Source organism: Physeter macrocephalus, chromosome 10 (genome assembly GCF_002837175.3).
Source record: "Physeter macrocephalus isolate SW-GA chromosome 10, ASM283717v5, whole genome shotgun sequence".
In the NCBI taxonomy this organism is placed as follows: domain Eukaryota; kingdom Metazoa; phylum Chordata; class Mammalia; order Artiodactyla; family Physeteridae; genus Physeter; species Physeter macrocephalus.
In genome coordinates this window covers 51,564,450-51,578,314 of record NC_041223.1, presented here as the reverse complement: position 1 = coordinate 51,578,314, position 13,865 = coordinate 51,564,450, and the positions used below count along the sequence as shown (strand labels likewise).

Sequence of the window (13,865 nt, the reverse complement as noted above, 5' to 3'; positions counted from 1 at the left end):
CTAATTGCTTTAGGTATAAGGTTAGGTTGTTTATTTGAGACTTTTCTTGTTTCTTGAGGTAGGACTGTATTGCTATAAACTTCCCTCTTAAAACTGCTTTTGCTGCATCCCATAGGTTTTGGGTCATCGTGTTTTCATTGTCATTTGTTTCTAGGTATTTTTTGATTTCCTCTTTGATTCCTTCAGTGACCTCTTGGTTATTTATTAGCATATTGTTTAGCCTCCATGTTTTTGTATGTTTTACAGTTTTTTTCCTGTAATTGATATCTAGTCTCATAGTGTTGTGGTCAGAAAAGATACTTGATATGATTTCAGTTTTCTTAAATTTACCAAGGCTTGATTTGTGACCCAAGATATGATCTATCCTGGAGAATGTTCCATGAGCACTTGAGAAGAAAGTGTATTCTGTTGTTTTCAGATGGAATGTCCTGTGTATATCACTTAATGACCCTTAATTCTATTCCATTGATCTGTATGTTTGTTTTTATGCCAGTACCACTGTCTTTTGATTATTGTAGAGTTATGATAAGTTTTGAAATTAAGAAGTATGAGTCTTCCAACTTTGTTCTTCTTTTTCAAAATTGCTTCATCTATTTTGGGTCCCTTGCATTTTCATATGAATTTTAGGATCAGCTTGTCAGTTTCTGCAAAAAAAAAAAAAAAAGCCATTTGGGATTTTGACAGGGATTGCATTGAATCTGTAGATCAGTGTGAGTACTATTGCCATCTTAACAATATTAAGTCTTCTAATCAATGAACATGGGAAGTCTTTTCATTTATTTATGTCTTCTTTAATTTCTTTCAACAATTTTTTATAGTTTTCAGTGTACAAGTTCTGTATTTCTTTTGTTAAATTAATCCAAAATATTTTAATCTTTTTTATATTATTGTAAATGGAATTGTTTTCTTAATTTCATTTTCAGTGTTCATTACTAGTATATAGAAATACAGTTGATCTTTTGTCTTGCAACCTTTCTAAACTTGTAAATAGTTTACTTGTGTGTATATGTATGTATTCCTTAAGATCTTCTATATAAAAGATTATGTCATCTGCAAATAGAAATGAATTTACCACTCTCTTTTCATTCTGGATACCTTTTATTACTTTTTCTTGCCTAATTGCCCTAGCTAGACCCTCTAGTACAAAGTTGAATAGAAATGGTGAGAGTGGATATTATTGTCTTATTCCTGATCTTAGGAGGAAATCTTTCAATCTTAAACCATTAAGTATGATGTTAGCTATGAGTTTTTCTTAGATAATTTTTACCAGGTTGAGGACATTCCCTTCTGTTCCTAGCTTTTTGATGATTTTATCATGAAGGGGTTTCAGATTTTATCTGTATGTAATACTCTTCGACATTTTTTTTTCACTTAACAGTATATCCTGGAAATCACTCCAAATCAGTTCATAGAGATTTTCCCCCCATTTTTAAAAACAGCTGTATAGTTTTCTCTTGTGTGTATACACTTGTGAATGTAACTTAAGTGTAAAATTAAATATGACAGGGGCTTCCCTGGTAGCACAGTTGTTAAGAATCCACTTGCCAGTGAAGGAGACATGGGTTCGAGCCCTGGTCTGGGAAGATCCCACATGCCGTGGAGCAACTAAGCCTGTGCGCCACAACTACTGAAGCCCTTGTGCCTAGAGCCCGTGCTCCACAGAAAGAGAAGCCACCACAATGAGAAGCCCGCGCACTGCAACGAAGAGTAGCCCCCACTCACCGCAACTAGAAAAATCCCACGCGTAGCAATGAAGACACAGTGCAGCCAAAAATAAATAATTTTTTTTTAAAAATATGACTTTAGGAAGTCAACTTTCCAGATGGTTCTTAAACATTCTTTAAGCTTTATGAATTCTATATAGGTCACCACATTTACCACTTAGCACAATTTATTTGCCTCTATTTCTCTATTTTTACTGTTTATATTAATAAAAGAGTATAAGTTTATGAGTATGGCCAGAATACTCAATTCCCACTTCTACTGCCAAATACTAATGCCGATAGAAATCAAATACTGAAGTAGAAAATAGGGATAGAGTGAGTTATATTGATTTTTAAGAATTCAACCCCCCAAATCTTAATTCAGTACCTACTTTAAGTTAGGCTCATCAGATAATACTGAGGTACGATTCATACTCCTGAGGAACTTATGTCTGGTGTATAAAAGGGGGAGAGGCTCATAAGTGGTTCAAATACAAGGAATAATAGAGGTTCAACAAGCTATAGAAGGAATTTAAATAAAAGAGAGGTCACATCTGGGGAGCCAGGAAGGGCAGCACAGAGTGGTGGTGGGGGGCATTTGGGAAAACCTGAAGGATGAGTTTTTTGACTGGTAGAGATGACCCTTCAGATACTCAAGCATAGTTTGAAAGGGCAGATGAGTACTAGGAAAAAATGGGAAGCCCAGCTTGGCCCCACCTGTGGTTTTCATGCGTAGTTGATATGGAATCTTCTATTCAGTTAATTTAATCTTATGAAGAATACCCATATGTAAGACAGATATAAGTGGGGTTTTCCAGGTTGAGAGGCTTATAAGTCACTCCCTGAGATACATCCAGGAAGCAAATGATAAAAGTCACTGGATAGGAGGACAGAGCAGGGTGGGAAGGCATTAGAGTAATAGCCTGGAAAGACTCACAGCACAAGGAGGGGTAGGAAGGCATTAGGGTTATTTATATACATATGAATATGTGAATATATATAGTAATATATATGTGTGTGTATTTATATACTCTTCTACAAATGTGGGACAGGAGAGGTCTAATGATATAGTAAGGAGGAATAAATGATGGAGACATCGAGAGGGAACAAGAGGAAGGGAAAGGAGGAAGGAAGGAAAGAGACAGAGAGAATAAAATTGTTACTGTTATCAAAGCCAAAGATGGAGAGTGTTTCAAGAAGAAATGAGTCACCAAGGAAGATGTACGGATGGCAGATAAGCACCTAAGACAATGTTCAACAGCATTAGTTATTAGAGAAATGCAATTAAAACCCCAGTGAGCAACAACTGCATACCCACTAGAATGGTTAAATTTAAACTAACTATTCTGAGTCTTGGCAGGATGTGGAGGATCTGGAACTCTCATACACTGCTGATGGGAATGCAAAATTGTCAGTTACCTTGGAAAACAGTTTGGCAGTTTCTTAGAAAGTTAAACATATATTTACCATATGATTCAGCCATTTTACTCCTAGGTATTAAGAGAAATAAAAGCACACGTCCATACAAAGACATACGTAAATGTTTATAGCAGCTTTATTTAAAATGGCCAAGAACTGGAAAAAAACCAAATATCCATCACCAGGTGAATGGACAAACAAATTGTGATATATTTGTACAATGGAGTATTACTCAGTAATACAAAGAAATGAATTATTGACATATACAACAATATGGATGAAGCCAGACCAAAAAAAGAATATATACTGCATGATTTCATTTATATAAAATTCTAGGAAATGAATTCTAATCTATAGTTGCAGAAAGCAGAGCAGTGGTTGCTTGAGGAAGGGGGCTGGGTGGGAGGGATGACTCTGGTCATTATTTTGATTGCAGTAATGGTTTCACAGTTGTATACATATGCCCAAACTTATCTAACTGTACACTTTAAGTATGTGTTGTTTATTGAATGTCAATTATACCTAAATAAAATTATTTTGAGGAAGAGGAAGAGGTGAAGGAGGAAGAGGGAAAGGAGGAAGAAGTTGATAGAGTTAAATGTAGAGGGAAGAACCAGAAGAGTAGGAATTAAAATGAGCCTATTTTATATTCTCAAAAGTTCATTGCTGACTCTGAGAGAGCAGTTCTAAGGGGGTTAGAGTGAAAGCCAGACTGCCAGAGTTAAGGAGTGACAGAATGATAGAAATGTAGAAGTAGGGTATATTTACAGCTCCTGCATTAGTCTGCTGGGGCAGCCATACCAAAATACCATATACTGGGTGGCTTAAACAACAGAAATTTATTTTTTCATAGTTCTGGAGACTAGAAGTCCAAGATCAAGGAGCCAACATGATCAACTTCTAGTGAGAGCTCTCTTCCTTGCAGCTGTCTGCATTTTCACTGTCCTCACAAGGCAGAGAGAGAGAAAGTTCTGGTGTCTCTTCCTCCTCTTATAAGGACACCAGCCCTATCATATTCGGGCCCCACCCTTATGACCTCATCTAACCCTAATTACCTCCCAAAGGCCCCATTTCCAAATACCATCACTGGGGGTTAGGGCTTCAATGTAAGAATTTAGGGGGAGACACAAGCATTTAGTCCATAATAACTCTTTAAAAAGTTGGGTCAGAATTGAAGAGGAAGCTCGAGGGGTCGGAGAATTAAGAATAAAATAGATGTAATCATATTTGTAGGAAGGGACTGGAAAAAAGGAAGAAAGTGAAAATAGAAACAAAAGATGGTCATGGTTGAGATTTTGAGTGTAACTTGAGGGAATCAAGGATTTAAGGGTTCCACTTAGCAGCTTCTATGGTCCAGGCAAGGCAGTGAGCTAAGTGATGGATGTACCTGAGCTCATGGATCCTCTCAGCAACCCTAGGAGATGGGGGACATCATCCCCTTTTTCTAGGTGAGGAAACAGGTTTTGAAAGGTTAGGGAACAGAGCCAAGATCACCAGCTGAGTGTCAGCACTAGGATCTGATTACAGAGCTTATTTTCTTCCCTCTTAGCTCACTCATAGCCTTTCAAAGGCCTCTTGAGTCTTCTGAACTGGTATATTCTACTATTTCCAGGAGACTGGGATAGCCCAAGAGTCTTCAGAAAAAATCAAGATGGAAACTTTAGCCTTTTTAACCCAAGATTTTTTTCTTTTGTCTTATTTTCCTTAAGTGTCCTTCAGTAATTCAGCTATGGAGAACTTATTTCTTTGAAGAAGAATAGTCTTTCCTTTGAAGGCTTAATATTTTTCTTAGTTAGTATTTTAGAAAAATGTAAAAGAATTCCATCCATCATGCCCTGTAGTTCCATAACCAATAGGAATATTGGAAGATACAGATTTCCCTTTTTTTCTTCCCCCTCTTCCTTCCCCACCCTCCCTCCACCTCTCCCTCCCTCATTATTACATTGTGCAGGGCAGCATATACAGCCCACCTCCATCTGCTTAGGCTATACAAGAATGGGCACCCTGAGATGATTTTTCAGATCTTGCAGCCATGAAGTTCATCAGCTGTATTTCTTGAGAGACCACTATACAAAGCACTCCAACTAGCCACCTTGTAAAATGGAGAGTTTTTTCTCAGAGCACCTTAGACAACGCTATTCTGGAAATAGTCACACTTAGTGCCTCACCCCTTCATTGTGCAAAATGGTATCTCTCTTCCGTTTGCTCCCTTACTCTCTCCTCTCCTCCCCTTCTCTTCTCTCCTTTCCACTCCCTCCCACCCCCAGTGTATCCAGCCATTTACATGTATTTGGGGGCAGTTACCACCCCCAGTGTATCCAGCCATTTACATGTATTTGGGGGCAGTTATGGCTGTGAGATAATTTTACAGTCAGTACCACAGGACTTAACAAATCCAACAAATTTAATTCACTTTGGTTTGAAATATTTTAGGAAGTAAGTTTCTCAGGTCTGAGAAATCATAGTGGAATGGGTCCAACCAGAAGAAGAAATTCCAGAATTGTGAATGGCAAAGAAAGCATGCTGTTAGCCACAATTCCAAAAGTCCCAGACACACTTATTCATCCTTCAGAAAGATTTCAGGCTACCAAAAGGTACTGCATGGGGGTGGCGGTGAAGGGTTGTTTATAATAACAAAAGTATCCTTTTCCAAGTCGGTTAATAGCAGTATTATGGGACTGAAGGATGCGTAAACTCCCAGAGTCACCAGCATGTGTTAAATTTTTAAGACCTTGTTTGAAAACGTTATAAAACACTGAGAAGGCTCAGCTCCTTCTAATATGCTCCAGTCTATGAAGGAGAGTCAACGGTTCCTAATTTCAGACTCTTTTCTCTTCTCCCTCTTCTCCTTTCTCTTTCTCTTCCCTTCTTCCCCTCCTTCTTCCCTCTCTCTATATTTTTCAAACTCCAACGAGGGTAGAACATAAAGAAGAAGAATATGAGCATGTCCAAATTTTCCACATCTATCTTAAACAGAAAAGCACAGAACTACCCTCACTATTCTAACAAGGGTTTTTCCATTCCTTAGAATAATAGAATGGTACATTGTCAGAGAGGCACGGCCTCTACAGACATATATCTATAAACCAGGGTTTCCCTATTATATCTTGATCTCATATTCTGTAATAATTTGTATTACAGAATACGAGATTTGTATTCTGTAATAATTATGAATACTCTGAATATTTTATTGAGGCATACCAATGAGACTCCAGTCTAATTCTGGCAAATTTAGAATGAAAAAAAAATAACAGGCAAAGCTACTCTACTCCTCAATATGCCATTAATCTGACACATGGCCAGAGTTTGAGTGCTCTAAATTCACATTCCCAATGTGTGGATGGGAGATTTAAGACCAATGTGTCTAGTCAAGAGGACCCTTAGGAGGCCACTTCAGTCCAGGTACCCCTACAGTTCAGACCAGGAGGGCACAAAGGGACCTTGGAAGTACAGACACTGGGCCAGGCTATGAAGTTTGGGAGTGAGGAGGGACTGACGATGCATGCTTCAGGCACATAGGGGTCCCCAACAAGGATGGTGACATATCAGCATCCCCAGTGAATATAAGAGAAACACTTGGAGCAGGTAAGAACCACAGAAACAGAGCCACCTGATCTCCTGCTGCAGTCGCAGTATGCAGCCCTAGGTGTTCCTGTCCACCAGAGTCTTATTGTTATATGTCCATTTACCTCCTGCCTTGGGCTCACATGTCTCTGTTCACTTGTCAGGGCTCTGGAAGCTTTCGTGTCTATTCAACTAGAAAAGGTGGGGCTGCGGGACATGATGCTGAACACCTTCCTCCTCAGGAAACAAGCCATGGCTGACAGAATGAAGAACCTCGTGAGTGTAGTAAGAAGGGCTCCCTAAAGATTACATCATCTTTTACATTTGAGCGAATAAAAATTCTTAACTTGGAACCTGTTGCTTTCAGCCTTTTTGGATGGAACTATTGAAAATATAAAGAAATGAAAAAGAGAGTTCAATAAGAAATAGAAAGGAAGGAATTCAAGCTAATTGCAGTCTAGTTTTTAAAATATGTGCATTTTTCCAAGGGCACATTTTGTTTTGTCGCTTTCTAAGCAGAACTAGTTTCAACACCTGCTCTGGAACATTTGACAACTCCTGAGTGACCCACAGGTGCTTAGGGGGTTTAGACAAGGTGTGCAAGGGCTCTTGCCATCAAATTCACCTGTTATCTTGGTTTTTCAGACACTACCACCATGTTTCTATTAAACAGTTTTATACTAACCTAATCTTTTGAGAAGTATTATGAAATTCAAACCTTTGTCAATTAAAAGTGTTGCTTAATTTTATGGATATTATTTCATTTTTCATTAATTTTTTGATGAAGAAGTCCTTAGGCTAATATATAGTTATTTGGGAATGAAATGACAAGGTTCACAATCTCTAGGCTTTGTCCATACCTGTGACTGAAAAGGAGGGACTTCAATTTACCTAATCAAGTTCTACAAATTGGATATGATGGAGGCTAGACCTTCTAGATTACTGCTGAGCAATAATGGGGGCAAAGGACTCCTTTTGGTAAGTAATTAAGTAAATTACTTTGATAAGTAAATTACTTTTTTAACTAAAATATTCAAAAATATTGACCAAGTGAAAAGTATATTAGCTCATTAACTGCCCTTCAGGAATATCCAATGCCTATCAGATTAGAAAGGGTTCAGACAATATAATTGTCAGTTTTGTCAAGGTCTGGGATTTTAGCCTACTTATAAGCTAATAAGTTAGCCTGTTACTGTTCTGAGGATGCTGGCAGAGGACACAAGACTCCTAGGTCAGAGACAAAGAACTTTGTTACTCATAGCAGAGCCAGCCTCATGAGCCTCATGTTTGTGCCATTTCCTTTTGCCTCCCAGGTCCCACAGGGGCAACATGGAGGAGCTGAGGTACATGCAGTTTTGTGTCACAGTTGAGTAACATTGAGCTTAGGAATCCACCTGCTCTTTTTTCTAGAGAGAGATGTTACCTCATCCCTCCAGACTGCTCTCTGCAAACATAACCCTGAGAAATGGTTCAGGTAAAGAGTGGTAAGGGCCTTGAATTCTTGGCATACTCACAAGATGTGCTGGAGTAGGAAAGACCCACAGAGGAATATCTCCCAGTAGGTTGACCTTCAGAAAGAATATCTCAGCTGTGTGGCCTTCTCGTGCTTTAAGTTAGCTATAAGTTTGTATAGATGTATTAGCTTGGGGAATTCTTATAGCCAACTGTCTAATAGGAAAACTGTCGTTCTCTTTTATCACAGGATGAAATTGGGAAAGTCAAGAGAGACGTTATAGTTGAATATTGCCAGAAGTAAGTATAGTATATGTGAACTACACATGCTGAATTATGACTCTGAACTCAATAAACAGCAGTATTATACAGAAATCCATACAATTAATCAGCTGGTTTGTGTTTAAATAAGCCACAGTCCTACTGGATAAAAGCAAATTAAACTGTCTTCTGACACACAGAGGAAGCAGTATCAGAAGTGACGGCTAAGAGGCACTTGGAAGAGATCCATGTCTCTGCCTTCAGACAATAGCAACCTGACCAAGACAGAAGTTTCTTCTTGACAGAGGTCCTCTTTCTCTTTGAAAAGTCTCCAGGGACTTATGTCCTGGAACTTCCGTGAGAGATGGAACAACTTAGGTTCACCTCTGCACATCATCTCTTCTTCTGACATTTTAGATTCAACCGCCACATGTCTCACTGTGCTCTTCGGGGGCAGATCATGGCATACTGCAACAGCCTGAGAGCACTGCTGGACGATTTCCCAACCATCAGAGATACCTTTTTCATGGTGGGACAACCACAAGAAAAGAAGGGGTCGAGGGACTACAAGGAGGGCCTCAAGACTGACCCCAGGTGCAGAATTTTCTTTAGAGCTTGTTATTCCCCCTCCCCATCCCACTTCTCCTAGGGGAGAGGTTTGTTAAGTTTGGTATGGAAATCTTGCTCCCTTTAACGTATTTAACCTTGATCTTCTGGTCCAGAAGGGGAAAAGAAAGAGCTAACACTCCAAGAATAAGTGTATGTTTGTATTTGAACACAAAAGGAGTTCTTTGTTTATGGGCTGTTTGACTGCTTTTTCAATCTATGAAGTTTTGTTTACCCCTGGAGTACACAGAGATTTTCATCAGTCACACCCTTTTACATAGGCCAGCATCTAAAATAAGCAAACAAATAAGTAAACTTAATCTTGCACTGTTTCTGGCTTCAAATATTTTACTCAGTGGAGTAGAAGAAATATTCAGGAAAAAACAAAACAAAACAAAACAGTGATACTCCAGTGCTTTGTATAAATCAGTGTCCTTCCGTACTTCACTGATAGAGAAAAAAATATATATGTAGAATGATATTAAGTGATAAGAGTGGAGCTGCTTCCATACCTCCTTATCATGCCTTATGCAGTTTTCCAGATGTTCGTAATTCAGCCTACCTAGAGTTCACTCATTTGGATGGAGGAGTTGGCATACCTGTGCTGTAAGTGACCAAGTTTCCTTTGAGGAAAAAAAAAAGGGGGGTATTACACAGTTACACAGCCTCCAAGAGGGAGCAAAAACACCCTACACCCTATAGGGTGAGCTGCCTTCCTTCCTTACTCTTTCCCTTTTGGCGTGCCACAGAGTTTAGTTCTGAGTAAGAGTAATAATAAATATGATCACAGAACAGAAAGATGGAAGGGAATTGAAAGACCATTTGTATCAGACCACTCTTTCACTCACTTATCATTCATGGATTATTCAACCATTATTTGTTCAGTGCTTACTTAGTACCAAGCTTTGTTATGTATACTGGAGTTACAAAGGTGAATAAGTCATTTTGACTCTGGCAATAAATTCAGTCTAGTGGAGGAAATCTCTATAAACGAACAAGTCACTTCAAAGATGTCAAAGATAACATGTTAGAGTTATGTGAAAGTCCTGTGAGGACACAAAAGAGGAAGTGTTGAACTCTAGCCTCAGGGAGAAAGTCAAAGAAGAGGTGACAGGTAAGTTGGAGTTCACCAAGGAAAAGGTGATGATAGAACAGACTAGAGAATGCTAGAGAATCAAAGAAGTTGAGTCTCTGCCCTTGGCTGACTGATAGCTGGCTATCAAAATAGTGGCCAATCTGACCTTGATAGTTATAAGGTGACCAGTTTGTGGATTACCAGTGTTTTGTCTCATGAGCCCAGCCAGTACATTCACTTGGGTAAAATTCAGGATTTACCTAATGGAAGAATGCATTAGAGAGAGAAGCAGGGCAAAAAATACCTCAGGAGACTGATAATTTTGCTGAAAGTTTGACTGGACATCTATTGCCCAGTGAGGCTGAAGTGCATCTTTCTTTCATATAAAAACATCACAGGATAATCCTCTAAGACTTCTTAGTTCCATTTTCTCATCCACCCAATAGCCATGTCAACCATTTATAAACCCAATCTACATTTGGATCAAATTTTAAAAATAGTTGACAGAACTCTAACCGTGAGTTCACTACATTTTTATTTAGGATAAATGGATTAAGGAAGTCTATTTTGGTTTCTGATCTGTTTTATTTGCAGCCACCAAATAAGGAGGTCAGGATGTAGAGAGGGAAAAAAAAATCTCACCAACTTGCAGGTTTTGCTCTATTCTGTTATTGGTTTTGTTTTGTTTGTTTTTTTGTTTTGTTTTTGTTTTTGTTTTGTAGATGATGTGTGTTACCTAAAGATTAAGGGAAACAGTCATTTAAGGGGGAGAGGCTAGAGCCCTAAATCGTCTGGTCAGTATTGTGATCATTTCAGGACAGGGCTTTGGTCTAGGAAAGTGTGAGCAAAGGGAGTGCCCACCCAGAGCCCAAGTCATATAGTCAGGCAGTGGATGAACAGCAACTGATACAGATTCAGCAATTCTCCACTACACCCATCTCCTGCTTCCTAAAATCTCTAGATTTTAACATGTCCCTTTTAATACACTCACATGAAATGGAGCATGGAGAAAGAAAGTTCTGTCTTCTGTGAAAGTTTGGAAAAGGTACTGTATATAATTCTAACGCTAACCCTAACCCTAACTCCAAAGTCTATGATTCCATGCATTGAGTATTAATAAGAAATGAACCTCAGCCACAAGAAGGTATAACAGAGCCATGGCCCTAGAATTAGAATGTTGGACTTTACCTGGCTCAGTCATAAGTTGTTCTGAGGTCTCGGGCAAATCACTTTTCTTCAATCTCTGGACTTCAACTTTCCATCAAATAAGTGAGGAGATTGAAGCAGCTCTCTGAAGTTAAACATGCTAAGTTTCTTAGTGCTAAATTGTCTAAATTGTCTAGACAATTTAGAGTGCTAAATTGTCTAGGACTGCTCAGGAAAGACTTGCTGGGAAGGGAGCCATCTAAGAATGTTCATGAAATGATCAGTGGGAATCATCCCAGGTCAAGATTAACTAGAGATAAAGGGACAGAGTTGAGGAATGAGGGTCATGGAGAACAGAGGTTCTCACCTTATTCCTAAAATAAGGAGTTGTGTTAGATCAAGGATAAGAAATGTTTTATTTTAAATGTCAATTCTGTGTCCTGCTGTATTAGTGTCCTGCTGAGGATTCTAAGACATCCCAAGCTTGTGAGATTGTTGTGATTGATTGGCAATGTCATACCATGGTCAAGGAAAGGGAGAAAGGAGGCCTCCCTGCTTGTGTTTGCCATCCCCTTGACTAGAAGAGCCCCATAAATTCTGTAGGTTTAAAATTCTAAGATGCTACTTAATCCTTAAAGGCTGTAACATACTGTTTAGTTTTAGCAGAGACACCCTGCCCCTAAACCAGAACCTGAATAGAAGAGGAACCAAGGGAAGCTCTCCTCCAAAGAATGATGCCCCTTGAGGGCTCTATGTCCCTCATGGCTCTAGAGGAGACTGGAGTCTGGAGACTGGGATGACACTTGGCCACACTCCCAGGAGCCATGGCGCTGGCTGATAGAGGAGCGAGGAAGGCACAGAAAGAGAACACTAACATTCAAGCCCTTACTGTGTGACAGCCAGATCCACCAATATGCCATACTGCTGCTTTATGCGGATTAGAAGAAAGCACGGTTTCCCCCGGGCAGGGGTAGCCCCATGCCAGGGTGCAGAGCTTGGCAAGTAAAGTATAGGCTGGATCTCAGCCACTGCTGGTTGCCTCAGGGCACAATCTGAACAGTACATGGTAGCCTTGGTGCCAAGCACTGTATAGCAATGAATTAGACATGGTTCTTTCCCTTCAGGCAAGGGGAAATAGGCAATTACAGTACGTTGTGATAAAGAATAAAATTAAAGTAGTATGAAAGCACTCACCAGGAAATATTCAGTATTATCTGAAGGAGCAGGGAGGTGGGGATGAGGAGCTAGGTGGGCTTCAGGGAAGAGGAGACACTTAACCTGGGTCTTGAAGGATGACTAGTGTTGCAGGTGCACAAGGAAAAGAAATTCAGTTCAAGCTGGGAGACCTGCATGTGTAATGGCACAGAGATAAGAGACAGCATGTGGACCTCCCAGTGGCTCCTGTCCAAGGTATGTGAGGATGAGTTGGGGAAGCAGAATGTACAGCACGAAGGGCAAGATCCAGAAGTCTGCCATTTGTCCTTCAACAAACAGGGAGAAGGGGGCAAATGATTGTCAGCAACCATTTAGGGACCTACTAAAACTGTACAGACAGGAGATGTTTAGGAAGTGAAATCAGCTAGGCCAGGTGCTAGATTTAATGCAGAACTGAGTGAGGAGAAGGAAGAGGAGTCTAGGATGTCACCCAGAGTCTCTGGCTTGGGTGAATAAAAAGATGGCAGCGTTGCTGTTGTTTAATGGGTACAGAGTTTCGGTTTTGGAATATGGAAAAAAATTTTTTCTGGACATAAATGGTGGTGATGGTTGCACAACAGTGTTAATGTACTTCATGCCACTGAAATGTGCACTTAAAAACAGTTAAAATGGTAAATTTTATGTATGTTTTATCACATTTTATAATGGAGGAAAAAAAGAATGGTAATGCCATTAAGAGGAGAGATATGGAGGGGGAGATAATGAATCACAGCTCAGAAGCCCCTGTTGTGAATTTCTTCCCTTGGTCTCCCAACAAGTCTCAGATGCTTCTTATTCTGGATGTTTTCCACTTTCACATACTTCCATTCCTCCATGCTTCTATCATAGCGTCATGCTCGCAGGTCTAGCTGCCTCTGGAATGTAAGATCCTTGAGGGCAGAGATTGTCTTCACTTCATATCCTGTGTGTGTGCCTGTGCCTTTGACCTTGGTTTGAAAGGGAGGATGGGGAGGGGAGAGTGACCCCACAGGAAGTGGGGGCAGTTCCAGCCCATTTAATTCAATTATGAAATAACAGACCATGTCATCCATCTGCTGCTAGGAATTTGGTATGAGGCTTAAGGAAGACTTGGAGTTGTTGGAAAAGGAAATGGACATGAGAGCTGATCAAAGGAAAGAAAACCAATTTTCCCTGTCATGACACAGCTCAGGCTGGAAACCATTTATTTGTTGTTGCATCAATGCAATTAGCGGTGTGATTTCCTCTAGCTGTGCTCAGCAGCATGCAACTAGAAGCAGAAAGCAGACTAGCTAGAGGGATCCAGAGCTGGGGTTTTGCTAGATAAGTGGGTCAGGAGTACAAAAAAGCAGAGAACTGAAGGTGCTGGTGGGAGAGTAGTTCATGTGCTTGGCTGTGAGACCTAGTGTGGGTAGGGAAGGGAGTAGTAGGGGTCAGAATGGAACTGACAGATGGAAGGGGAGGCC

General features: G+C 39.9%; 1 protein-coding gene across 1 annotated transcript in view; it reads left to right on the top strand.

The window, feature by feature from the left end:
• The window catches only part of LOC102983289 (uncharacterized), a 56,632-nt gene that overhangs the window by 35,155 nt on the left and 7,612 nt on the right, over window positions 1-13,865 (top strand). The window contains 4 exon segments of the mRNA XM_028494721.1: window positions 6,851-6,962; window positions 7,534-7,664; window positions 8,389-8,438; window positions 8,600-8,993. Of these exon segments, the coding sequence (XP_028350522.1) occupies window positions 6,851-6,962; window positions 7,534-7,581 (160 nt within the window). The 3' untranslated portion in view covers window positions 7,582-7,664; window positions 8,389-8,438; window positions 8,600-8,993.